The sequence below is a fragment of the Pseudophryne corroboree genome, chromosome 5, assembly GCF_028390025.1.
Source record: "Pseudophryne corroboree isolate aPseCor3 chromosome 5, aPseCor3.hap2, whole genome shotgun sequence".
Lineage (NCBI taxonomy): Eukaryota > Metazoa > Chordata > Amphibia > Anura > Myobatrachidae > Pseudophryne > Pseudophryne corroboree.
In genome coordinates, this window is record NC_086448.1 from 522,921,612 (window position 1) to 522,948,427 (window position 26,816).

Sequence of the window (26,816 nt, forward strand, 5' to 3'; positions counted from 1 at the left end):
AATCCCCATGGTCCTTACGGAGTTCCCAGCATCCACTAGGACGTCAGAGAAAATAAGATTTTACTCACCGGTAAATCTAATACTCGTAGTCCGTAGTGGATGCTGGGCGCCCATCCCAAGTGCGGATTGTCTGCAATACTTGTATGTAGTTATTGCCTAACTAAGGGTTATTGTTGAGCCATCTGTTGAGAGGCTCAGTTATATTTCATACTGTTAACTGTGTGTAGTATCACGAGTTATACGGTGTGATTGGTGTGGCTGGTATGAGTCTTACCCGGGATTCAAAATCCTTCCTTATTGTGTCAGCTCTTCCGGGCACAGTATCCTAACTGAGGTCTGGAGGAGGGTCATAGTGGGAGGAGTCAGTGCACACCAGATAGTACCTAATCTTTCTTTTAGAGTGCCCAGTCTCCTGTGGAGCCTGTCTATTCCCCATGGTCCTTACGGAGTTCCCAGCATCCACTACGAGAAATAGATTTACCGGTGAGTAAAATCTTATTTTTTCAAACACAGCCTGTAACAGTTAGGAGCGAATTGGCTGGTACTTTATCCATCTCCAAGGCTTAGTACAGGTGCATCTCCCTCCAATATATGTATAGTTATTATGGAAATGTGTACTACAGTAGCTTTCACCCATGAGTCAAGCAGATACCAGACCATGGTATTAATAAGGGTGCAGCATAAACCATTCTAGGGACTATAGAACTGTACTTTTACAGATTGGATATGTTCTGTCAAATGGCTGTAATGGGCCCTACACACTTAACGATTTTACTGCACAATATGAACGTTCTCGTTCAATAATGAACGAGAACTCGTTTATATCATTCAGTGTGTAGGAACCAACGATGAACGATGCGTGGCCTCGCGCTCGTTCATACCTGCAGGCCAATATGGACAATCTCGTCCATATTAGCATGCAGGGCTATGGAGCATAAGGCTTTACATAAGGCTTTTCTAGCATTCATCTTTAAAAATAAAATGACACTCTTATAACCCCTACATACGATGTGAAGCTGCTGCAGGCAATACAATAATGTTAATAAGGTCATAATGAGAGATGAAAGGATTGCGGTCCTGCAAATCCGGCATTCCCAATCTCAGCTTCAGGAAAGCTGGCATGTGCAGCACAGCAATGTGGCCAGGATCTGTATGCAAACAGCACTGAAAATTGTATGCTAGGTCATTATAGGAGTATATTGCTCTTAAAAAAAAAAAGATCATTCAACCGGCTAACAAACAAATCATATTAACATTATAAAAACCAATCACTGACCTTCAGTATGTTTCGGACATCTTCCTTATTGGCTGATCTGTCTATGTGTGTAACGCGGTATTCCAGCCATTGCTGCACAACAGCCTTCTCTTCTACAGAAGCACCTAAAAGTTCATCTTTTTTGGCTTCAGTAACTAAATGGGAAGCAATAGTGGCAAGGCCTGCCAAACTAGGTCCTCTATTGGGCTGAAGCACAGGAATCTGTATATAAAGAAAAGATCAGAAATCTATATACAGGACTAAAAGTAAACATCAGCGAATCAGTTAGGATTAAAGTTGTTTTGTCATAAAATGTGTGCGATTCAGACTAAAGTAGCTCAGAGATGTTGGGACAACTGGTGTGCAATAATATTTTTCTTCATTTCCCTTTTTCTCCTACACAAACACTGCTGTGTTACCTAGTCCTACTAAGCACTTTCTGCATTGCTATCTAGCTAATCCAATATGTGTTATGTGGCACTTGACCTCAGGGGGTAAATATAATAGGGTGCAAGTTGACAGAGATGCAGGACTTTGGGTGAGAATGCCCGTATTTTTAGAATGGCAATCATTTACAAGGTAGTTGGATTGCCGCTTTAAATACACAGGCATTCTCACCCAAAGTCCTGCACCTCCGGCAACTTGGACCCTATTACATTTACTCCCAGGTCTCAAAACTCCTATTTTACTATATATTGTAAGCAACACCCTTTTAAGGTTGTGTGTTTGTTAATACTCAGACTGATTTTATTACTATATTTGTCCCCTGCAGAATCTGTTGACACTACACAATTATTATAAATATGGTGCTCTAGGCTTCATGATATGCAGCCAGCCATACAGCTGTGTAGTTTCGGCAATCACATTACTAAACTGAATGCATGTCAGGCAAATTGCCGGATCTCAAAGTGTTAGGCCACATTATTAAATTAAAAAAAATTACTGTAACTATTTTAAATAGGAGTACATAAAATGTGTAACATTACAGGGTAAACTGAAGGGAAACGCTAACTTTCTAAATATTTGGAAAAGGCGCCTCATTTCCACGTGACCACCGAGTGGGTTTTCTCTGGGTATTCTAGTTTCGTAGCATAGGCCAAAAACTTTCTGCTGACACCTCCTGGGGTTGAGACCGGACATCAATGTAAATAACTGGAATAGCCCTGTTTTAGGTTGAAGTCACTGACCACAACTAGAATTTCCCCCCTTAAGTCAATTGTTTCCCATTGGGCAGGGACGGATGTGAACAGGGGCGGATTGGGAACAAAAAGCGGCTCTGGAAAGAAAAATTGTACTAGTGGCCCCACATGGGCAGCACCAGAGGTGTAAGGTCTAGCCATGGGCCATGGCAGCAGCACCCTCCCCCCCAAGACTTTCCAGATAGTGGGGATGTCCAGCATCAAGGGAGAAGTTAAAAGGAAATAAAATGAAATATTATGAGCACATTATATGATATATCTTCAGAATTTAGGAAACTATATAATTCTTTAGAAAGATATATTTTCTTGCTTACTACACCAACCATATACCAATCACTATTCACTCAATCTTATATGTCAGCCAAGCAGGCAGAGCATACACTAGATCATCTGCAATCACAGGCTAAGTGGCAAAGTCATTTTCATATATGCAGATTGTTTGGCATCTTATTCATTATGTCTATAAATAGGACCACATGTCCTCAAACAAAACAGACCCTGCGGGTGCGTCGGCCCACCGGGAATCTTCCCTGTAAAGCCTATGGCCAATCCGCCTCTGGTGTGAATGAATCAGAATGATTACAATCTCTGTACAGAACTGCGTGAACAGTGTGATGCGATATTAATAATAAACATGCCTTATATACAGCACTTAAAGTGAGCTTTAGCAGAGACTGCCTTTTCATGTACAGGTTAGCTAACACTTTCATTATTTAAACAAAAGCTACAAGCACAAATATGCCCATGGTGAAGGTAATTTAGGCATTACATGATTCCAAGGCTGGAATCTATTATTTAAATTCTATACTTGAGTCTGAGTCCACGAAGCTGGACCTACTGGAGCTGGAGCTATGCTTGCATTATTTAAATGGACACACATATAATTTTTAAACAGCAGGACACGAGACAAGCATTTACAGTAAGGCAGCATAAGGCACTGGAATAGATGACCAAGTGGCCAGGTTACGGATCCATCCGGTACATAGCTAATGCTGGATATGTGTCACCCTTGCTCAGCAAGACATTTCCACTGAAAGAGCAGCTTTCAGCCATCACTCCTGGCAACCAAATGACAGGCTCTTCATCAGAAACAATTTAGAAAGCATCGTGAACCGGACAGTCTTCTAGTTGTAGATCCCTATCATACACCCTCTCACCTGACTGCTACCGTGTGTCCGGCTGCTGTATTTCCCTGCCTTCAACCCCAGACATCTTTCCAACGCGGTCAGATCCTCCACCGCCATTTTGGTTGGCAAGTCACAAAGACGCACTGCCAACCACAGATGCCCGGCCCGCGTTCCCGCCTCTTCCGGGAAATGTCTAGGTACTATTGGTCACAGGGAGGGCAGTGGCTCCAGCATAGGAGCAACGCAGCCGGACCCGATTGGTGGTAGTACATAGTGAGGCGTTTTCTGGTGTGGGAAGAACCAGTGGGTGTGTATGTACGGGCCGAGCTAACAATATTATATAGTATTTTTCTGAATCACTCGTCACGTGACGTCAGTCGTCACCATTAGTCATAGGGTTGAGGCTAGTACCAAGTGGCCTACGGGACCTAGTCGTACCTACCTAGATGACCCTCTCCAGGAGGGACACAAAGCTTTGCTTCTGGACTTTTTTCTTAATTTATGGTTGTCTGCACCTGTGTTGATTGAACAGGTTAATGTATAAGAAAGGTGTTTCAGCACAGGTGATGGCAATCATAAATTAAGAGGGAAATCCAGGAGCAGAGTATTGGAGAGGGTCATGTTGGGAGGTATGGTCATAGGGAGTGTCTTGGTTGGAGTGGGTGTGTGCAGCCGCCCTTCAGAACCTGCCGTGGCCACAGAATTGTCACCCTCTATGCATCAGCTGACCAGTGGCGTAAGTTTGTCCCAGTTGCAAGATAAATATTGGAGCCCCCCCTATATCTAGATAAATATGTGTGTGTGTATAGTGATATTTTTTTATCACACATTTCTTAGCAGTCAAACACAGGATTAGAACCCATGACCTGTTACACTGACAGCAGACACCTTACTGATAGAGCTATTTGCTCCTGAACAGTAAGCCTGAGAATTGTAACTATATGAAGTTATACGTAATTGTCAGAGAAGTAATTACATATACCGTAGTTAGATTCTTATATTTCCTATCCAATGTAATGGGTTGTGATATCTAATCCTGGGTATGACACTTGTAAAATGTGTATGTACAGTATAATAAAAAGGGCGTGATTTGTAAGGTGCAGGGACCAGTGAGGAAGTCGGCCACTGAAAAGATAGCGGCAGCTATCAATTGACTTAAATCAATGGTGTCACAGAATGGGAGGAGAGGTGCCCCCCTTCAGAGCAGGAGCCCGGCGGCAGATGACTCCGTTGCCTCCCAGAGTTACGCCTCTGCAGCTGACAGTCAGTTACCCTTCCTGCCAGTGGCGTAACTAGAAATTTTTCTCCCCCAAGCCAAATAATTCTCTGGCATTACCCCCCTCCCCCCCTCCCTCTATAATTGGCACTAGCAAAGCGATGAATTTGCGTGCGCACGCGCCCCAAAAGAGCGTGACCTTGCTGAAAGGGGCGTGGATTTGCATAAAGGGGTGTGGCATTGCAGGAAAAAACTACCTTAAACCCCAATTTTGCAACCTGCGCGCATGGCCGGTGCAAGGTTTCTCGGCACCCTAGGCAAAACTTCTGCCTTCTGCCCCTTCCCCCTACCCACCCTTCAGATGAAAGGCATGCTGCTCTCACCCCCTCCTTCCTACTCTGTTAAATGTCTGCTGTTCTATCCCCCCAAAATCTGTGTGCATGCTGCTGCTCATCCCCCCAGACTGTGTGCATGCCTGCTACTTATCTCCCCCCCCCCAACCCCTCACCACACCGCTGCTCTCGCCCTCTTTCCTTATCAATGCAGAGAATGCACTGTGCAGCCACCTTACCTGCAGGCTGCAGTGCAGAGTTGGAACTGAGTAGTCTGTGAAAGAGCCTGGAATGAAGAGCAGCGCCGCATATCACCCCCAGCCAGGACTCCAGGAGCTGTCAAAGTTACTGCCTGTGCCGGGTGGAGGTGGAGCCGAGGCTGCAATACAGGAGCTTAGCAGTCACAGCTACTGTAAGATACGCATTCTGGGGGATTGCAGTGGCTGTGAAAGGTAGGGCTATGCTACCTTTTTTAGGCAGCTGTTGCAGGCCGCCCCCTCAGGTCCCGGCGCACCTAGGCAGCTGCCTAAAGCTGCTTAGTGGAAGCTCCGGCCCTGCCTGCGCGCCCAGACGTTGGCCACCACAGGAAAAAAAATAATCCTGATTCATGCCCCTTACATTATTTGTCATTTTTCCTCCTTATAGTAATGCCCACTATACATTATGTATGCCACATACTGCAATGGCCCTGCCCCTTAGAAATTATGCCACACACCATAATGCCAGTGGTGGGATTCAAATAAATTAACAACAGGTTCTATGTCCTAATGACCATTTTAAGTATACCAAAAGATAACCCGAAAGGTAGTTCAATAATTCATGCATTTAATACTCAAATAAGAACAATAAAAGAGGTACACAAAACTAGATTATGTTATAAGAGTTGTAAAATACCTGACAAACTGTTATTGAAGATATTTCCATATTGTTGTTTGATTGGCGTCCTCACTTGCAATTTTCTTTGCTTTTAACCGAGCATCATCGGTTGTGTGATTTATCCTTAACCATCTTTTCACTGTAGGAGTAGGATTCCATACCTTTAGCGGTAGGCCAATTAGACTAATAGTCATTATGTTTGATATATTAGAAACGGGTCTGGGACTGAGGGTCGACAGCACAAAGGTCGACGCCAATTGGTCGACACACCTTAGGTCGACATGGACAAAATGTCGACATGGACAAAAGGTCGACAGGAACAAGGTCGACATGGAAAAAGGTTGACATGAGTTTTTTATGTTTTTTTGGTGTCGTTTTCTTCGTAGAGTGACCGGGAACCCCAATTAGTGCACCGCGTCCCCTCGCATGGCTCGATTCGCTCGCCATGCTTCGGGCATGGTGCCTTCGCTTCGCTCGGCACACTTTACCGTTCCAATCGTAGTCCACGTGGATCGTTAAGTATGAAAAGGTTCAAAAAAAGAAAAAAATCGTGAAAAACTCATGTCGACCTTTTTCCATGTCGACCTTGTTCCTGTCGACCTTTTGTCCATGTCGGCCTAAGGTGTGTCGACCAATTGGCATCGACCTAAGGTGTGTCGACCTTTGTGCTGTCGACCTGGAGTCCGGATACCATTAGAAACAGTTAAGCGACTTCTTTTCTCTGAACATATAATGTTCATCTTTGAAAAACCCCTTTCCGCTTCTGCTGAACTTACAGCAATTGTTCTGACAATATTTTTAGCTCTTTGAACACTTTGAGGAATTGAATAGTTCTGGGAATTTTTTAAAACGTTTTCCACGAAATCTCGAAAACTCATTAATATCAATTTGGTAATTGAAAATGTCATTAAATACAAGCAATTGCTCTTCAGCTGCTTTCCATGGAACTAGTACTTCTTCAATATTCCAGTAATCTGGTTCCAAAAAAGTGAGAAATTGTAATTTATTACTATCTTGATATCTTGAAATTGGCTACAAGTTGCTTTTAAATGTCCACAATCCATTAGTCTTTTTTTTTCAAATTCTTTACGATCTCTTCTAAAAGTCTTTCCCGAGGAAGCCCGACAAATCGATGATATTCTACAAATTCTATATTTTTGTAGGTTTCTGAAGTAATTATTTCATTGACTTTTTTTCGTATGGACCCTTTTCTTTTTCAAGCATTTGAAATGCTTTAATAGAGCGTATCACAAGTTTTTCAGCCTTTATTATGTCTGTATTTCTTGCTTGCAGTGCCTTTGAAAGCAGACTAATTTCGTTTAAAATATCAATCATCAATGCCAAATCATTTATAAAAAAATATATTTTCAAGACGGTTAGCCATACCCACGTTATTTGGATTTGAAGAAAAATAGTGATGTAGCGCAGGATAAGCGCACCACACAGCTAGGGTTGACCTTAAACTACAGGCAGCCCATCTTGGTCCCAAAACTCTACCAATCTTTATAATTTCAATTCCAAGTTGTTCGGATATTTTGGTAAATTCAATTTGGTTCTTATTGGATTGATGAAAAATAGTATATATCTTATCAATGAATATTTTGAAATTATTTACTTGCTTTATTTCCTTTATCGAGTCATCTAAAACAAGTTGGAGGCGATGGTTTAAACAGTGCCATATTATTATGTTTGGAAACTCTTTTGCTATCCTAGTGCTCACTCCAGATTTTCTCCCAAGCATAACGCTTGCACCATCAGAGCAAAATCCAATTAAATTTTTTTGTAGGTAGTTCTTAGTAAGCCCAACATTACTGAAAAACATGGGGTATATGCAATTGCGGTCAAATTCATGAAAGTGTCAAAAAACGGGGCATTTTCGACAAAAAAACCTGTCGAATTGGATTCGACAATGCAATACAGTACTTTTCGTCAAAATACGTGCCGTTTCAGATTCGACTTTTTGCAAATCGACATTTTCAAAATTCGACATGTCTGCAATGGTCAAAATGCGGCTTTTCGACAAAAGTATATTCAATTGAAGAATGTCGATTTGACAACAGTGCTTTTTGACAGTAATTTCGTCAATTTCATTCCGCCTCACTTTACTGGCGAGAGCTGAATAAAATTTTTTAAAACATATATTTTTTTTAGCTTTTTGGATTGATAATAGCATATCTATTTATATTTGAAGAGATTATCTACTTGGTTTGTCAATTTTTGACCCACAAGTATTTTTTAATACATTTTTAAAAAGAATATTTTTTTCTTCACTCTGCTGAGGGGAATGTACCCATGATTCAACAGTTTTACCCAGGATACACTTCTGCAAAGCCACTCCTGTATTGGACCAGTTTACCCCACTCTACCATGGACGTGCTACTTGTGATGTGGACCTGAACCACCACCATGTTAGAGTCACTCTTTCAGGTGAGATGTATTGGCCATAACTCCATCTTGTCTGAGTAACCTGTGTATATGCGCAGTGTTGCTGGGACCTTTTGTTCTTTCCCAGGGTGGAGAAAACACTCTCAAATTACCTCCTTATTCTCTTCCGCAGGTCTTGTGGAGTATCCTTCCCGATTTGCAGGAACCAGCCTGGATTTGAAGGGACCGGACAGTTCCCCTGCTGTACCATGGATGACCTACTTGTGATGTGGATCTGAACCTCCACCATGTTGCAGACACCCCCCCCCCCCCTCAGGTGAGATGTATTGCCCAAAACTCCCTCTTGTCTAAGTAAGCCAGGCATGTTCCAACTGCGGCCCTCCGGCATTTGCAAAACTGCATATCCAATCATGCCCTGACACAGCAATGCTTACGCTGTGTCAGGGCATGCTTGGTTGTGTAGTTTCTCAAATGCCGGAGGGTTGCATTTGGGACAAAGGCCGATGTAACCTGCTTGTTTCCAAGTGTTGCTTGTACCTTGTCTTTGGATGACACCATACTATTCTCTTCCACAGGTCTTGCGGAGTATCCTTCCCAAGGTGCAGGAACCAGCGTGGATGAAGGGACCGGACAGTTCCCCTGCTGTACCATGGGCGACCTACTTGTGATGTGGACCTGAACCTCCGCCATGTAGCAGACACCCCCCCTCAGGTGAGATGTGTTGCCCAAAACTCCCTCTTGACCAAGTAACCCCGGCATGTCCAAAGTGCAGCCCTCCGGCATTTGTAAAACTGCACATCCAATCATGCTCTGACACAGCAATGCTTACGCTGTTTCTGGGAATGTTTGGATGTCTAGTTTCTCAAGTGCCGGACGGTTGCATTTGGGACAAAGGCTGATGTAACCTGCTTGTACCTTGTCTTTGGATGACACAAATACCTGGAACCTCATACTATTCTCTTCCACAAGTCTTGCGGAGTATCCTTCCCAAGTTGCGTGGATGTGAAGGGACACGACTGTTCCCCTAATGTACCATGGGCGACCTACTTGTGATGTGGACCTGAACCTCCGCCATGTAGCAGACAACCCCCTCAGGTGAGATGTATTGCCCAAAACTCCCTCTTGACCAAGTAACCCCGGCATGTCCAAAGTGCAGCCCTCCGGCATTTGTAAAACTGCACATCCAATCATGCCCTGACACAGCAATGCTTACGCTGTTTCAGGGAATGTTTGGATGTCTAGTTTCTCAAGTGCCGGAGGGTTGCATTTGGGACAAAGGCCGGTGTAACCTGCTTGTACCTTGTCTTTGGATGACACAAATACCTGGAACCTCATACTATTCTCTTCCACAGGTCTTGCGGAGTATCCTTCCCAAGTTGCGTGGATGTGAAGGGACACGACTGTTCCCCTGATGTACCATGGGCGACCTACTTGTGGTGTGGACCTGAACCTCCGTCATGTAGCAGATAACCCCCTCAGGTGAGATGTATTGCCCAAAACTCCCTCTTGACCAAGTAACCCCGGCATGTCCAAAGTGCAGCCCTCCGGCATTTGTAAAACTGCACATCCAATTATGCCCTGACACTGCAATGCTTACGCTGTGTCAGGGAATGTTTGGATGTCTAGTTTCTCAAGTGCCGGAGGGTTGCATTTGGGACAAAGGCCGATGTAACCTGCTTGTACCTTGTCTTTGGATGACACAAATACCTGGAACCTCATACTATTCTCTTCCACAGGTCTTGCAGAGTATCCTTCCCAAGGTACAGGAACCAGCGTGGATGTCAAGGGACAAGACAGATCCCCTGCTGTACCATGGGCGACCTACCACAATACCACTGCATCTCTGAAATGCCATATTTTAAATTTTATCAACTAATAATTTAAAGAAAAACCACACAAAACTTCTCATTTTAAAAATTTATTGAAGAATTAAAATTGTATTTTTTTTGGGATTAAAAAATAAATTGAAATAAAAACAAAAAAAACTAGTGTTTGTTCTTCTTTACATTCTTTTCTTGTGTAGAGATCTGTGGAAAAAAAAGAAATTCCATATTAAGTAAAGACACTAATGATGTCATGTTCATTCCTTTCCCAAGAACATTTGTGGAACCACGCAGCCCAGCATGACCCATTGCTGGACTGTGTTGTTCCCCAAGGGCAGGCAGCAGAGCCGGCCCTAACCAATATGATGCCCTAGGCAAGATTTTGGCTGGTGCCCCCTAGCACCGCCGCTAGTTCTGCAGGAGATGCCTGGCATGAGTCAGCTGGCAGCTCTGCTAACGTCAGGTGCCTTTTGTTTATGAAAATGCATCACATTATTTGCATTACTATGTGGCTAGGATGCACAAGCAGTTTCTGCTGATTAAAATGATATGCAGCATGCCTTTATTCTGTGTGCGACTGTGGCTGTATCTACATACGAAATGCTACATTACAGTGATTTCCAGGAATACACTGCAACGTAGCATTTCGTATGCAGATACAGCCGCAGTCACACAGAATATAGGCATGCTGCATATCATTTTAATCAGCAGAAGCTGCCGGTGCCCCTAAGAATACCAAATGCCCTAGGCATTTGCCTAGTTTGCCTATACCTAAGGCCGGCTCTGGCAGGCAGTCCAAAGTGGCAGAGTGGTGTCAGTGGTCAGCACTTTGACACGGCTGCACTTGTGGAACCACGCAGCCCAGCATGACCCATTGCTGGACTGTGTTGTTCCCCAAGGGCAGGCAGTCCAAAGTGGCAGAGTGGTGTCAGTGGTCAGCACTTTGACACGCCTGCACTTGTGAAATCACACAGCCCAGCATGACCCATTGCTGGACTGTGTTGTTCCCCAAGGTCAGGCGGTCCAAAGTGGCAGAGTGGTGTCAGTGGTCAGCACTTTGACACGGCTGCACTTGTGGAACCACGCAGTCCAGCATGACCCATTACTGGACTGTGTTGTTCCCCAAGGGCAGGCAGTCCAAAGTGGCAGAGTGGTGTCAGTGGTCAGCACTTTGACACAGCTGCACTTGTGGATCCACGCAGCCCAGCATGACCCATTGCTGGACTGTGTTGTTCCCCAAGGGCAGGCATTCCAAAGTGGCAGAGTGGTGTCAGTGGTCAGCACTTTGACACGCTTGCACTTGTGGAACCAGACAGCCCAGCATGACCTATTGCTGGACTGTGTTGTTCCCCAAGGGCAGGCGGTCCAAAGTGGCAGAGTGGGGTCAGTGGTCAGCACTTTGACACGCCTGCACTTGTGGAATCACACAGCCCAGCATGACCCATTGCTGGACTGTGTTGTTCCCCAAGGTCAGGCGGTCCAAAGTGGCAGAGTGGTGTCAGTGGTCAGCACTTTGACACTGCTGCACTTGTGGAACCACGCAGTCCAGCATGACCCATTGCTGGACTGTGTTGTTCCCCAAGGGCAGGCAGTCCAAAGTGGCAGAGTGGTGTCAGTAGTCAGCACTTTGACACGGCTGCACTTGTGGAACCACACAGCCCAGCATGACCCATTGCTGGACTGTGTTGTTCCCCAAGGTCAGGCAGTCCAAAGTGGCAGAGTGGTGTCAGTGGTCAGCACTTTGACACGCCTGCACTTGTGGAACCACACAGCCCAGCATGACCCATTGCTGGACTGTGTTGTTCCCCAAGGTCAGGCGGTCCAAAGTGGCAGAGTGGTGTCAGTGGTCAGCACTTTGACACGCCTGCACTTGTGGAACCACACAGCCCAGCATGACCCATTGCTGGACTGTGTTGTTCCCCAAGGGCAGGCGGTCCAAAGTGGCAGAGTGGGGTCAGTGGTCAGCACTTTGACACGCCCGCACTTGTGGAACCACACAGCCCAGCATGACCCATTACTGGACTGTGTTGTTCCCCAAGGTCAGGCGGTCCAAAGTGGCAGAGTGGTGTCAGTGGTCAGCACTTTGACACTGCTGCACTTGTGGAACCACGCAGTCCAGCATGACCCATTGCTGGACTGTGTTGTTCCCCAAGGGCAGGCAGTCCAAAGTTTCTTGAATATATACATTGAAACATGGCTTTACTCACCTTGGTACGCACAACACGAACTACGCCGTCCACTTCAATTTTCCACCCAATCCTATGAAGAAGCCAAAAATAAACACTATTGAATAGTAAATTCACACAACAGTGAAAGCCTATTTTACACCAATACAAAAAGGAGTTTGTTTTTAAAAAAAAAAAGTGGTATCAGAATAGCTCTTTGGCCCATCATACATGTAACCGCAAGGAGCTTTCATCAGTTACCACACGCGCGCGCATGTATGCCTAGACATAAAGCTCCTTGGTAGTATCCGGTCGGCGGTGGGGGAGCCCAACACAAATATAAAACAATAGTAAGAAAAAAAAAACTAATGGGAGGGGGAGAAAGGGAAACATGAAAAACATAAGAGTAAATAATAAAACAATACGACCAGGCTTATGGTGGTTGTCCGTCCGGATCCTCTTCTTCCTCCTGATGGGGCGTCGATGCCCTGGGCGGCTGTGGAGTGCGTTGACTTGGCCTCGGTGGCCGTGCTGGTGTAGATGATGCGGCAGGTGTTGGTGGTGGAGGCATCTGGTAGGTGGGGTACATCCCTGTATATCGTTGGTACAGCTGTGACCGTCCATACCAGGATAATGGTGGAGGAAGGGCAGGAGGCGTCCGTGTGGCTTGTGATGGCGTGTTGATGAGCTGGCTCTGGGAGCTTATCGTACATCATCTGCAGTGTGGTTGCGATGATCTGGTGGCTGGTAGCCGAATGTCGTTGGCTCTCCGACATGTTGTCAATGCTGTGTGCCAGGCATGATGTGTTATCCACCAGCTGGTTGATGGATGTGGCCAGAACTTGAAGGATGTCCATAGTCTCCCTGTGATCTTCTCGTCTGGTCTTTTGCGTTTCTGCCGTACTGTCGGCAAGAGCCTTTTGCATTTCAACCAGACCGTTTGCCATCTTCTCCATTGTCTTCTCAATGGCGTCCAGTCCGGTTTCAACGACATTCGTGTAGGTATCCTGGCGGGCAGTCATCTCTGCTGCCAGGGTGTGTACCCTCTGAACATTTGAGGGATCCTGCCCTTCCTGTACGTCTGCCACCAATTGCATTTGTGCAGCTGAAAAGAAAATTAGAAATTAGTATACATATTCATACATTTGTTTGAAGGCTCACAATTTGATAATTACTCACACAGGGATGTAGAAACAGCGGGCTGCTGCACTTCCACCTCGTCGTTGGACGAATCCTGTAGGAGATCCGGCCTGAAGAAGGGACCAATCCCCGACGCAAGTCCGCTGCTGGTCCGTGGCACCTCTGTTTGCAAAAGAAGAAAAAAATAAAATAAAGTTAATAAACTATACAAAAATGGCGACCCCCCCCCCCCCCAAACCCCCATCCCCAAAAAATAAATAAAATAAAAACCTTCTCCATCCTGTGGTGCCGCTGCTCCAGGAGCTTCACTTGTCCTCAGTTCTGGAGACTTTTCAAGGGTATGGCTGGATACGTCTGCACGGCTGTCTTCAAACCCAAGAAAAGTCTCGTCCGTTAACCCTGTTGACTCAAACAGTTCGGGTGATGGGTCCACAAGGGTAGTGTCTTGTTGAGGCTCTTCGGTCACAGTCCCAGAGCTCCTGGAGAGATGACGAGCTGGTGATGGCCTGCGCGCAGGAGATGTAGTTTGGCACCCAGCTGGTGGTGTGGTCGCCAACGGTGTCTGGCGCACAGGTGACGTTCTGCGCGCTGATGTCTGGCACGCAGGTGATGGTCTGCGCGCTGATGATGTCTGGCGTGCAGGTGACTTTCTGCGCGCTGATGACGTCTGGCGCGCAGGTGACTTTCTGCGCACTGACGATGTGTGGCGCGCAGGTGATGATCTGCGCGCTGCTGATGCTTGCTGCTCAGGTGATGGTCCGCGTGCTGCTGCCGATGCCTGCTGCGCAGGTGATGGTCCGCGCGCTGCCGATGTCCTGCACGCAGGTGATGTCCTCTGGGCAGGCGTGTCTGGGGAAAAAGAACAAACACATTAGCAAATAAAAAAATAAAAAAAAGATTTAGTACAGCTCATCTGAATGTATTCTTAGCATCAGGCCTCCTTTTGGACTGCTTGTCTCCCGCCGTCTTCTGGGCGGTTCTTCCTCCTCGGGAAAGCCAGCAGGACGGCTGGAGTCCACACCTCCGCAAACTCCTTGGACCATAACAGGGTTCATGCGCCTTTTAATAACGTTCTCCCAGGGTAGCCACTTCAGATTGAGAGCCGGACCACCTCCCGTAGCTGTCTCATGTCGGCGCTGAATCCCCATCTTCTTCTTGGTCTGTCTGCGGCAATCACTGTACCGCTTCATGCAGTTTTTGGTGCTCCGGCGCTTTCCAGATACTGCAGTGACTTGTCTCGCGATGGCATCCCAGATGTTTCACTTGGTCTTAACTGCTGTGCTCTGTGCCCTTGGTCCATACAGAACGTCGTAGGACCTGTCGACGCCATCCACTAGGGCACAGTTTTCCACCTCAGTGTATCTGGGTTCACGCGGCTTCTTCTGTCCTGCGTCTTCACCAGAGGCTTCCTCCTCCGACTGATCCTCTGGCTGGCTTCTTGCCTTTAGGGATAAAAAAAACATGCATTTAATAAGATCGCTATGTACCTGTGAGTGTGTCAGTATCCCTGGCAGTGCGCAAAGATACCTGTAGGTGTGCATGGCAGTGCGCAAACTAGGGTGTGTCAAGTTGGATGCTATTGTGTCTACAGGTGTTGACAGTATTTACCTGTCTAGGCCTTTTCTTTTGCTACTCCCTTTGGTCCCTTGACGACCTCGGCTGGTCACTGCATGCCTGGTCGGTCGTATCCTCCTCCTGGGTCGGCTCCCACTCCTCATTGCTGTGCAGGGAAAATTCTTCTGAGGGGTGGGGGGAAGGGGGGGATCGAGGCCGCTTGTCCCTGGACATCTCTGTTGTAAAAAGAAAAATTATTTTTACAAATTTAACACACATTACATAATTACATGCAACCACACGTCATGCTGCTGGGACCCCAGTGCTCAAGCAGGACCAAACACAACAACAACAACAAAATTTGAAAAATTGAAAAAACCTCAGCCAAACAAGCCAATACCCCCGTACAAGCATCCCTGCACATGCTGGAGGTCAACCAGTGCTAAAGTAGGAGCAAAAAAACATGTTTTGGAAACAAACGACAACACATGTCGGCCATATGGCTGATACCGACACGCTCAAAGTCAGCCCAAACAAGCCAAAATGTACCTCCAGCATGTGCAGGGATGCACCAGTGCTAAAATAGGAGCAAAAAACATGTTTTGGGAGCAAACGACAACACATGTCGGCCACATGACAGATACCGACACACTCAAAAGTCACCCCAAACAAGCCAAAAAGCATCCCTGCACATGCTGGAGGTCAACCAGTGCTAAAGTAGGAGCAAAAAAACATGTTTTGGAAACAAACGACACCACATGTCGGCCACATGGCAGATACCGACACGCTCAAAGTCAGCCCAAACAAGCCAAAAAGTACCTCCACCATGTGCAGGGATGCACCAGTGCTAAAATAGGAGCAAAAAAACATGTTTTGGGAACAAACGACAACACATGTCGGCCACATGGCAGATACCGACACACTCAAAAGTCACCCCAAACAAGCCAAAAAGCATCCCTGCACATGCTGGAGGTCAACCAGTGCTAAAGTAGGAGCAAAAAAACATGTTTTGGAAACAAACGACACCACATGTCGGCCACATGGCAGATACCGACACGCTCAAAGTCAGCCCAAACAAGCCAAAAAGTACCTCTAGCATGTGCAGGGATGCACCAGTGCTAAAATAGGAGCAAAAAAACATGTTTTGGGAACAAACGACAACACATGTCGGCCACATGGCAGATACCGACACACTCAAAAGTCACCCCAAACAAGCCAAAAAGCATCCCTGCAAATGCTGGAGGTACAACAATGCAAAAGCATGACCCAAAAAAACATTTTATGGAAAAAAAAAACGTGAAAAACTACCCCAAAACACAGAACTCCAAAAAAAACATGCAGCGATACAAGCAGGACCTGCAGCAATCCAAACAGGACCTATATACACATACCTGCACACATATACATACCCCAAACACCCCAAAGCAACGCCACATGTACACCTCATGGCACCCCCCCCACTACACAAACACATACATGCAACGCCAGACCACATGTGGTACTTACCTACAAATGTAGAAATCGCTCCAAAAACGACTCTTCTCCGGGGTAACAGGTATCCTGTCCGTCCTGGATTAAAGCCTGCTGGGTGTACAAACGATACCACAGCAAACAACAACCAATTTGCTAGCTCTGCACCTCCACACACCTTTCTGCAGGTTCACAAAATGGCTGCTGAACACGCAGCAAACAAGCCCTATAAAGACAATATAAGAAATTTGAAAGATAAGCGCTTCAAACAATGGTGCAGCTAAAAAACACAATGGGGTGGTTACCCTCACCCACACAGGATAATTCACAAAATCTAATATTTTAGTGATTCTGCGCACCACTGGGGAACATCAACCCAACAAACGTCTTTTCCACAGGCAATGTCTTATACAATCTTCATCAAATTTTCACTACTGGATCCAGAAATAGCATAATATTCCAAACGTTTTTCAATCCTCCTTCCTGGTGGTGTGTCTCACTTTGCACATGTGTAGTCCACACTCATCAGTATGCAGAGTTTTCTGTAACCAGTAGACATGGCCTCCTCAACACGGCTAGCAAATCACACGTCCCTCCCCCTTTTTTAAAGCACAGTACACTGTAATCCTTACACACCACCAGGAAGGAGGAAAAACGTTTGTTGGGTTGATGTTCCCCAGTGGTGCGCAGAATCACAAAAATATTAGATTTTGTGAAGCCCTATAAAGGGCTCCAAACGGCGGGAAGTCGAATCCAGGACGCCCACTACTCGACGATTGGTCCGTTATTCGACAAGGGGAGTGTCGAATGAGTTATGTATTGAATATGTAGAATTCATGGTCCCGGGTGGAGGGTTTCGGCTGTCGAGTAGTGTCGAATCTTAAAACGGTCGAAAAAAAGGCGCAATTCCTCCGGAATTGCATATACCCCATTGTCTCTGCATCTTGTTTTTCCAATTCAACTAGCTCAACGAAGATCGTTGGTGATGAAACTGAATCCTCAACTTTTAAGAAAAGTATAATAACTGGTTTGCAAGATATCGTTGAAGCTTCATCAATAATCAAACATATTTTCTGATTATTTTCAGTAATTTTAGTAAATATTTCTTTTTTAATTTCCTTTGCAATAAAATCAACTATTTTCACAGCAGTTTTACGTGAATGTAATCCTATTCCCATATCTAATCCATTTTTAATTTGCAGTTCAATCTCATCTTCTATGTCTGAAAATGGTTTACATCTTTGTGACAGGCTGTAAACTGTATTAAATACTCTACAAGTAGTACTTAAATATTTTTCATTCATTGTGTCTATTACTTTTGTTATAGAATCCTGCTCACATTTTTTGAAGTTGTCTTTAAAAATGTTATGAGCCTTTGATGAAAAATGTTCTTTCATTTTTTTCCTTAGAGAAGCTTGTTGTACCATTTTATTTTTCCATGACGCCTCAATCTGAAAACCTGCCCACTCTTTTGAAACATGAACACTCTTTTTGTTAGAAATTCCCAGTCCATCATATTTTTCTTTAAAATTGTTACATTGTTGCACTGTCCAGCATTCAGGAAGACTATTTTCAGTATTGGAGTTGTTATCATTTTGTATTTCAACAATTGAAGTGCTGCTTTCTTCAGGTTGGATTGGTTGTGCTTGTGAATGTGTTGTACTATCCAAGGCCAATTCTGATACAACAGAATCCGATTTTGGTTTCTTATTGAAAAAATCAGTCAAACTCTGTTGCCTTTTCATCCTTTCAATTGCTATTGTAAAAAAAAATAATAAGTGTTTATTTTAAAATATTTTAATAATAAAATTTATTTACGGACATGTAATAAAGAATGCAAAGTTTATTAACATATCAATGCAATTAACAGAGAAAATTATAGAATACTAGATCCATTTATTGCACAATTCCTGATCTGTGCCATTACACAGCATGGTCACTAGGGGTCGCTCTCGGAAAATGAACATTTAAATTTGGCCTACACCGTTTAGTTGCAATAAATCATAAATGGATTATGGATTATTATTATTTCTCTGACGTCCTAGTGGATGCTGGGAACTCCGTAAGGACCATGGGGAATAGCGGGCTCCGAAGGAGGCTGGGCACTCTAGAAAGATTTATGACTACCTGGTGTGCACTGGCTCCTCCCACTATGACCCTCCTCCAAGCCTCAGTTAGATCTTGTGCCCGGCCGAGGTTGGATGCACACTAGGGGCTCTCCTGAGCCCTTAGAAAGAAAGTATAGATTTAGGTTTTTTATTTTCAGTGAGACCTGCTGGCAACAGGCTCACTGCAGCGAGGGACTAAGGGGAGAAGAAGCGAACTCGCCTGCTTGCAGCCGGATTGGGCTTCTTAGGCTACTGGACACCATTAGCTCCAGAGGGATCGACCGCAGGCCCAGTCCTTGGTGTTCGGTCCCGGAGTCGCGCCGCCGTCCCCCTTACAGAGCCAGAAGCAAGAAGAGGTCCGGAAAAACGGCGGCAGAAGACATCAGTCTTCACCAAGGTAGCGCACAGCACTGCAGCTGTGCGCCATTGCTCCTCATACACACTTCACACTCCGGTCACTGAGGGTGCAGGGCGCTTGGGGGGGGCGCCCTGAGCAGCAATAAAAACACCTTGGCTGGCAAAAATACCACAATATATAGCCCCAGAGGCTATATATGTGGTAAATACCCTTGCCAGAATCCAGAAAAAAGCGGGAGAATAGGCCGCGGAAAAGGGGCGGAGCTATCTCCCTCAGACACACTGGCGCCATTTTCTCTTCACAGTGCAACTGGAAGAAAGCTCCCCAGGCTCTCCCCTGTAGTTTTCAGGCTCAAAGGGTAAAAAAGAGAGGGGGGGCACTAAATTTAGGCGCAATATTGTATATACAAGCAGCTATGGGGGAATATTCACTCAGTTATAGTGTTAATCCCCTCATTATATAGCGCTCTGGTGTGTGCTGGCATACTCTCTCTCTGTCTCCCCATAGAGATTCTGCCTTATAAGGGTGAGGAATTATTTGGGGATGGTCTCTGGGACCTCGTATCCGCAGCAACAGCTGGTAAGAAATATTTTTACCTCAGTTTTCCTCACAGACTAAGAAAGCACTGTATTATCAGGTACAGTCCTTTCGGCTTCAGAAAAGCAAGCGGGTCAAAGGCGCTTCCTTTCTGTACAAAGACAAGGGAAGAGGGAAAAAGCTGCACCAGTCAGCCTGTTCCCAGAATCATAATTCTTCTCTCGCTTCCTCTGAGTCCACAGCATGACGCGGGGGCTCCACAGGTGTAGCCAGGTACGGTGGGGGGGCCGTCTCAAAAATTTCAGCGATCAGTGGGCTCGCTCACAGGTGGATCCCTGTTTCATTCAAGTAGTATTTCAGGTGCACAAGCTGGAATTCGAGATGTCTTCCCCCCGCCTTTTCCTCAAATATGCCTTGCCGACAACTCCCTCAGGCAGGGAGGCTGTGCTAGAGGCAATTAATAAGCTGTATTCCCAGCAGGTAATACTTAAGGTGCCCCTACTTCAACAAGGATGGGGTTACTATTCCACACGGTTTGGGGGTACCGAAACCGCATGGTTCGGTGTGACCCTTCTTTATATTTAAAATCCTTGAACACATGCATAAAAAATTCAAGTTCAAGATGGAATCGCTCAGGGCGGTTATTGCAAGCCTGGACGAGGGGGATTACATGGTATCCCGGGACATCAAGGATGCTTACCTGCATGTCCCTATTTACTATCCTCGTCAGGAGTACCTCAGATTTGTGGTACAGGATTACCATTACCAAGTCCAGACTCTGCCGTTTGGACTGTACATGGCACCGAGGGTGTTACCAAGGTAATGGCCGGAATGATGATACTCCTTCGAAAAAGGGGAGTTTTAATTATCCCATACTTGGACAATCTCCTTATAAGGGCGAGGTCCAAGGAGCAGTTGCTAGTCGGGGTAGCACTATTTTGGAAAGTGCTACAACAGCACGGTTGGATTCTAAACAGTCCAGAGTCACAGCTGGTTCCTACGACACGTCTACTGTTCCTGGGGATGGTTCTGGACACAGACCAGAAATAAGTGTTTCTCCCGGTGGAGAAAGCCAAGGAGCTGTCATCTCTAGTCAGAGACCTCCTGAAGCCAAAACAGTTATCGGTGCATCATTGCACGCGAGTCCTGGGAAAAATGTTAGCTTCCTACGAAGCAATCCCATTCGGCAGGTTCCATGCAAGAACTTTTCAGGGGGACCTGTTAGACAAGTGGTCCGGGTCGCATCTTCAGATGCATTAGGCTGATAATCCTGTCTCCAAGGACCAGGGTATCTCTACTGTAGTAGCTGCAGAGTGCCCATCTTCAAGAGGGCCGCAGGTTCGACATACAGGACTAGGTCCTAGTGACCATGGATGCCAGCCTTTGAGGCTGGGGGGCAGTCACACAGGGAAGAAACTTCCAGGGACTTTGGTCAAGTCAGGTGACTTCCCTACATAAATATTCTGGAACAGAGGGCCATTTACAATGCCCTGAGTCAGGCAAGGCCTCTGCTTCAAAACCAGCCGGTCCTGATCCAATCAGGCAACATCACGGCAGTCGCCCATGTAAACCAACAGGGCGGCACAAGAAGCAGGATGGCGATGGCAGAAGCCACAAGGATTCTCCGATGGGCGGAAAATCATGTGTTAGCACTGTCAGCAGTGTTCATTCCCGGAGTGGACAACTGGGAAGCAGATCTTCTCAGCAGACACGACTTCCACCCGAGAGTGTGGGGACTTCATCCAGAAGTCTTCCAAAGGATTGTACACCATTGGGAAAGGCCACAGGTGGACATGAAGGCGTCCCGCCTCAACAAAAAGCTATAAAAGATATTGCGCCAGGTCAAGGGACCTTCAGGCGATAGCTGTGGACGCTCTGGTAACACCGTGGGTGTACCAGTCGTTTTATGTGTTCCCCCCTCTGCCTCTCATACCAAAGGTACTGAGAATAATAAGAAGGCGAGGAGTAAGAACGATACTTGTGGTTCCGGATTGGCCAAGAAGAGCCTGGTACCCAGAACTTCAAGAAAATATATCAGAGGACCCATGGCCTCTGCCGCTCAGACAGGACCTGCTGCAGCAGGGGCCCTGTCTGTTCCAAGACTTACCGCGGCTACGTTTTGATGGCATGGCGGTTGAACGCCGGATCCTAAAGGAAAAGGGCATTCCGGAGGAAGTCATTCCTACGCTGATTCAAGCCAGGAAAGATGTAACTGCAAAACATTATCACCGCATATGGCGGAAATATGTTGCTTGGTGTGAGGCCAAAAAAGTCCCCAACAGAGGAATTTCAACTAGGTCGATTTCTGCATTTCCTACAAGCAGGAGTGTCTATGGGCCTAAAATTAGGCTCCATTAAGATACAGATCTCGGCTCTGTCGATTTTCTTCCAGAAAGCATTAGCTTCAGTACCTGAAGTTCAGACATTGTAAAAGGAGTGCTGCATATTCAGCCCCGGTTGTGCCTCCAGTGGCACCTTGGGATCTGAACGTGGTGTTGAGTTTCTTAAAATCACATTGGTTTGAACCACTAAAAACCGTGGATCTAAAATATCTCACGTTGCAAGTGGTCATGTTATTGGCCTTGGTTTCGGCCAGGCGTGTATCAGAATTGGCGGCTTTGTCATATAAAAGTCCTTATCTGATTTTCCATATGGATAGGGCAGAATTGAGGACTCGTCCCCAGTTTCTCCCTAAGGTGGTATCAGCTTTTCACTTGAACCAACCTATTGTGGTGCCTGCGGCTACTAGGGACTTGGAGGATTCCAAGTTACTGGACGTAGTCAGGGCCTTGAAAAATTATGTTTCCAGGACGGCTAGAGTCAGGAAAATTGACTCGCTATTTATCCTGTATGCACCCAACAGGCTGGGTGCTCCTGCTTCTAAGCAGACTATCGCTCGCTGGATCTGTGACACGATTCAGCAGGCGCATTCTGCGGCTGGACAGCCGCATCTTAAATCAGTGAAAGCCCATTCCACAGGGAAGGTGGGCTCATCTTGGGCAGCTGCCCGAGGGGTCTCGGCTTTACAACTTTGCCGAGCTGTTACTTGGTCAGGGGCAAACACGTTTGCAAAATTCTACAAAATTGATACCCTGGCTGAGGAGGACCTGGAGTTCTCTCATTCGGTGCTGCAGAGTCATCCGCACTCTCCCGCCCGTTTGGGAGCTTTGGTATAATCCCCATTGTCCTTACGGAGTTCCCAGCATCCACTAGGACGTCAGAGAAAATAAGATTTTACTCACCGGTAAATCTATTTCTCATAGTCCGTAGTGGATGCTGGGCGCCCATCCCAAGTGCGGATTGTCTGCAATACTTGTATATAGTTATTGCCTAACTAAAGGGTTATTGTTGAGCCATCTGTTGAGAGGCTCAGTTATATTCATACTGTTAACTGGGTATAGTATCACGAGTTATACGGTGTGATTGGTGTGGCTGGTATGAGTCTTACCCGGGATTCAAAATCCTTCCTTATTATGTCAGCTCGTCCGGGCACAGTGTCCTAACTGAGGCTTGGAGGAGGGTCATAGTGGGAGGAGCCAGTGCACACCAGGTAGTCATAAATCTTTCTAGAGTGCCCAGCCTCCTTCGGAGCCCGCTATTCCCCATGGTCCTTACGGAGTTCCCAGCATCCACTACGGACTACGAGAAATAGATTTACCGGTGAGTAATATCTTATTTATTATTAACCTTTATTTATATGGCGCCACAAGGGTTCCGCAGCGCCCAATTACAGAGTACATATGCACATAATCGAAACAGGAAAACAGTGACTTACAGTTGAAGACAATATAGGACAAGTACAGAGTAACTAAGCATAACTACACCAGTAAATGACAGAGATAAATTCCAGGTGGCCATAAAAAAAAAATGCGTGATTTGGGCATTTGAGGATTATTAAAGTAAAGGGCCGAGCTGCCCGACAGCGGATACGGCCGACGGGCGACCCGGCGGCGGGGGGGGCAGTGACGGGGGGAGTGACATTTCTTCACTCCCCCTGTCACGCGGCTCCATTGAAGTGCAGGCAAATATGGACGAGATCGTCCATATTGGCCTGCATGTACAGCCGACGGGGGACCAGCGATGAACGAGCGCGGGGCTGCGCATCGTTCATCGCTGGAGCATCCACACTGAAAGATATGAACGGTATCTCGTTCATTTATGAACGAGATCGTTCATAACTTTCAAACAAATCGGCATGTGTGTAGGGCCTATAAGAAAAGGATAAGCACATGAGGGAAGAGGGCCCTACTCTTGAGAGCTTACATTCTAAGGGATAATGGATCTAATATTCTATAATTTCCTCTGTTAATTGTATTCATGTTATAAAACTTTGCATTCTTATATTACATGTTCGTAAATATATCTAATTTATTAATATAATTTTATTTATTGTATATACAATATTGTATAAAGTGCAGCAGCAGGACCCTCATGTTGCAGACTTTTAACTTAAAAGTTTGGAATTGTAATGTAATGTACTGGGGATTTTTAGGCTAAAAACCCCAGTGTGGCCACATTACAATTCCAAACTACACCCCTAAAGTCTGTAACATGAGGGTCCGGACTCCTGCAGCTGCACTTTATACAATAATTATTTGTTACCCTCAGCCAGGCCCATGCAACAAAGCTGCTGTTTTTACCTACAAGTCGACTCACAAGTCACAACTGATAACATACAGTAATATATAATACAAATTGACAGTCAGTCACTCACTCATCAGTCCTTGGCGGCTGGCGCAGCAGAATAGAACAGGCCAGGGGCGGGTGCGGGACTCAGTGGGTGCACTGTGCAGTCAGTGTCAGTACCGGCGGTAGCTGTATAAGCAGCAGCTGCAACACACCACCAGTATCAGAGACGGGTGCAGGCGGCGTTGTTGGCAGGAGACGGTGCCGGAGGGAATGACCGGGCCAGGCGGCAATGACCAGGGGCAAGCGGCGGGCCGCATCGTTGTGGCGGGGAGGCGGCAGTGTGAGATCTGTGCACCGCGTGCACATGACGTCCGCACCCGCGTGCGCGTGACGGCCACACCCGCGTGCGCGTGACGGCCACACCCGCCTGCGCTTTCCCAGGATTCAGAAAATTCTGTGCTCCAGCGATTCTGTGCTCCAGCTCCAGCCTTTTGATCAGGTAGGTGGTGGGCGGGCGGCGATGTTTAGCATACGGTTCGCAGAACCATACCAGACATTAGGTATCGGTTCTGCGGAACCGGTGCGAACCGGCTGAATCCCACCACTGCATAATGCCCCCGACACATTATGCCACACACCGTAATTCCTTGTGACACATTATGCCACACACCGTAATGCCTGTGACACATTATGACAGGAATCGCAATGCCTGTTATACATTATGCTACACACTGCAATGCCCCTGATACATTATAGCACATACAATGCCTGTGGCACATAATGACACACACCGCAATGTCCGTGATACATTATGCCACACACTGCAATGTCCGTGATACATTATGCCACACACTGCAATGACCCTGAGACATTATACCACATACCACAATGCCCGTGCTATAGTATACCACACACCGTAATGCCTGTGACACATACCGCACTGCCCGTTATACCCTATGCCACACACCGCAATGCCCTTTATACATTATGCCACACACTGCAATGCCCCTGAGACATTATACCACATAAAATGCCTGTGATATAGTATACCATACACCGTAATGCCTGTGACACATACCACAATGCCTGTAATACCCTATGCCACACACCGCAATGCCCGTTATACATTATGCCACACACTGCAATGCCCCTGAGACATTATACCACATACCACAATGCCCGTGATATAGTATGCCACACACCGTAATGCCTGTGACACATTATGACACACACCGCAATGTCCGTGATACATTATGCCACACACCGCAATGCCCATTACACATTAAGTCCTACAGTAAGGCTTCTAATTACTTTTAAATTACCTGCTCAGTGCCAGGGGTCTCATGCTCAGGGTGTCATGCTCGTTGCCAGGGGTTTCATGCGGTAGGTGTTATGCTTGTGACCAGAGGTATCATATGCTAGGTTTCAAGCTTGTTGCCAGGGGGTAATATTCGTTGCCAGGGGTTTCATGCACTGGGTGTCATGCTCGTTGCTAGGGGGTAATGCTTGTTGCCAGGGATTTCATGAGCTGGGTGTTGTGCTTGTAACCAGGGGGTAATGCTTGTTGCTAGGACTGTGCTCCCAGTGCCACATATGTCCCCAGTGCCAGATATTCCCCACAGTGCCAGGTACACGTATGCCCCCAGTGCCAGGTACACATATACCCCCAGTGCCAAATATGCCCCCCCCCCCCCAGTGCCAGGTACACATATACCCCCCAGTGCCAAATATGCACCCCCAGTACCAAACATGCCCCCAGTGCCAAATATCCCCCCCCCAGTGCCAAATATGCCCTCCCCAGTGCCAAATATGCCCTCCCCCAGTGCCAAATATGCCCATCCCCAGTGCCAAATATACCCGCCCAGTGCTAAATATGCTCCCCCAGTGCCAGGTACACCACCCCCTCCCCCCCCGGGCACTTCATTTAACAGACACGCCGCTGCTGCCGGAGACCCAGGAGGGACACACAGGAGAGGCGTGCGCTGTGCCCTCCGTGTCCCTCCTTCCCAGCAGAAATCAGTGGCGGCGGCTGCGGCGCCCCACAGCCCTGCGCGCTTCCAAGCGTTCAGAGGGGCTGCGGGCCCCTAGTTACGCCACTGCTTCCTGCATCTTATACAGCGTGTCTGTGTTGTATGTCATCGCTGTATGCGTCATCAACATTATTGGGAGGTCATGCAATATTAGCAACCCGTATGTATAAACCGCTATATAAGGGTAGAGGTACCATACTGTTAGGGTCTCCTGCCCTGTGCTGCCACGTCGTCATGGCAACCGGGAGACAAGTGCTAGTGGAGTAACCTGAGCGCAGCTGATACTCCGGTTCGGGTCTTTTGCTGTGCAGTGGTTATAGGCTCTGTGCACGGCAGGGGATCCGGTGCTGGTTTTTGTGCTCACAGTCTGTGAGGTCTGAGTGGGGCGTGGACAGCACCTGCTTTATAAGGCCTCTTTTCAGGGTAAGCAGATGCTGCTGAATCTTTGTTGGTTAGTCAGTTCATGAAAGTTAGCCAGTACTGTGTAGCTTTGTATTTGTTTGTTGCTTACTGCAAATAGGCCTGGGGATTTGGTATTACACTCTGCCAATCCAGACCTAGCAGTAAGACTGGAGTCAGTCGTTTAGCTTGCTGGGGTTCTGTTACTACTCT

At 46.6% G+C, this 26,816-nt stretch overlaps 1 protein-coding gene, 1 long non-coding RNA gene and 1 pseudogene across 2 annotated transcripts in view; 1 reads left to right on the plus strand and 2 right to left on the minus strand.

Moving 5' to 3' along the window:
- EEF1E1 (eukaryotic translation elongation factor 1 epsilon 1) overlaps positions 1-3,873 on the minus strand; it is a 40,110-nt gene extending 36,237 nt beyond the window's left edge. The window contains exons 1-2 of the mRNA XM_063923124.1: positions 3,612-3,873; positions 1,277-1,477 (exon numbers count right to left, since the gene is read on the minus strand). Coding sequence (XP_063779194.1) covers positions 1,277-1,477; positions 3,612-3,698 — 288 coding nt within the window. The 5' untranslated portion in view covers positions 3,699-3,873. The remainder of the gene's footprint in view (positions 1-1,276; positions 1,478-3,611) is intronic.
- Positions 3,874-6,034: 2,161 nt separating this feature from the next.
- LOC134929626 (E3 SUMO-protein ligase KIAA1586-like) lies at positions 6,035-18,287 on the minus strand (annotated as a pseudogene).
- On the plus strand, positions 8,966-10,312 carry LOC134929180 (uncharacterized). The gene is made up of 4 exons (XR_010178353.1): positions 8,966-9,101; positions 9,360-9,485; positions 9,743-9,869; positions 10,127-10,312. It is a non-coding gene; the product is annotated as an uncharacterized LOC134929180 (long non-coding RNA).
- Positions 18,288-26,816: the final 8,529 nt, after the last annotated feature.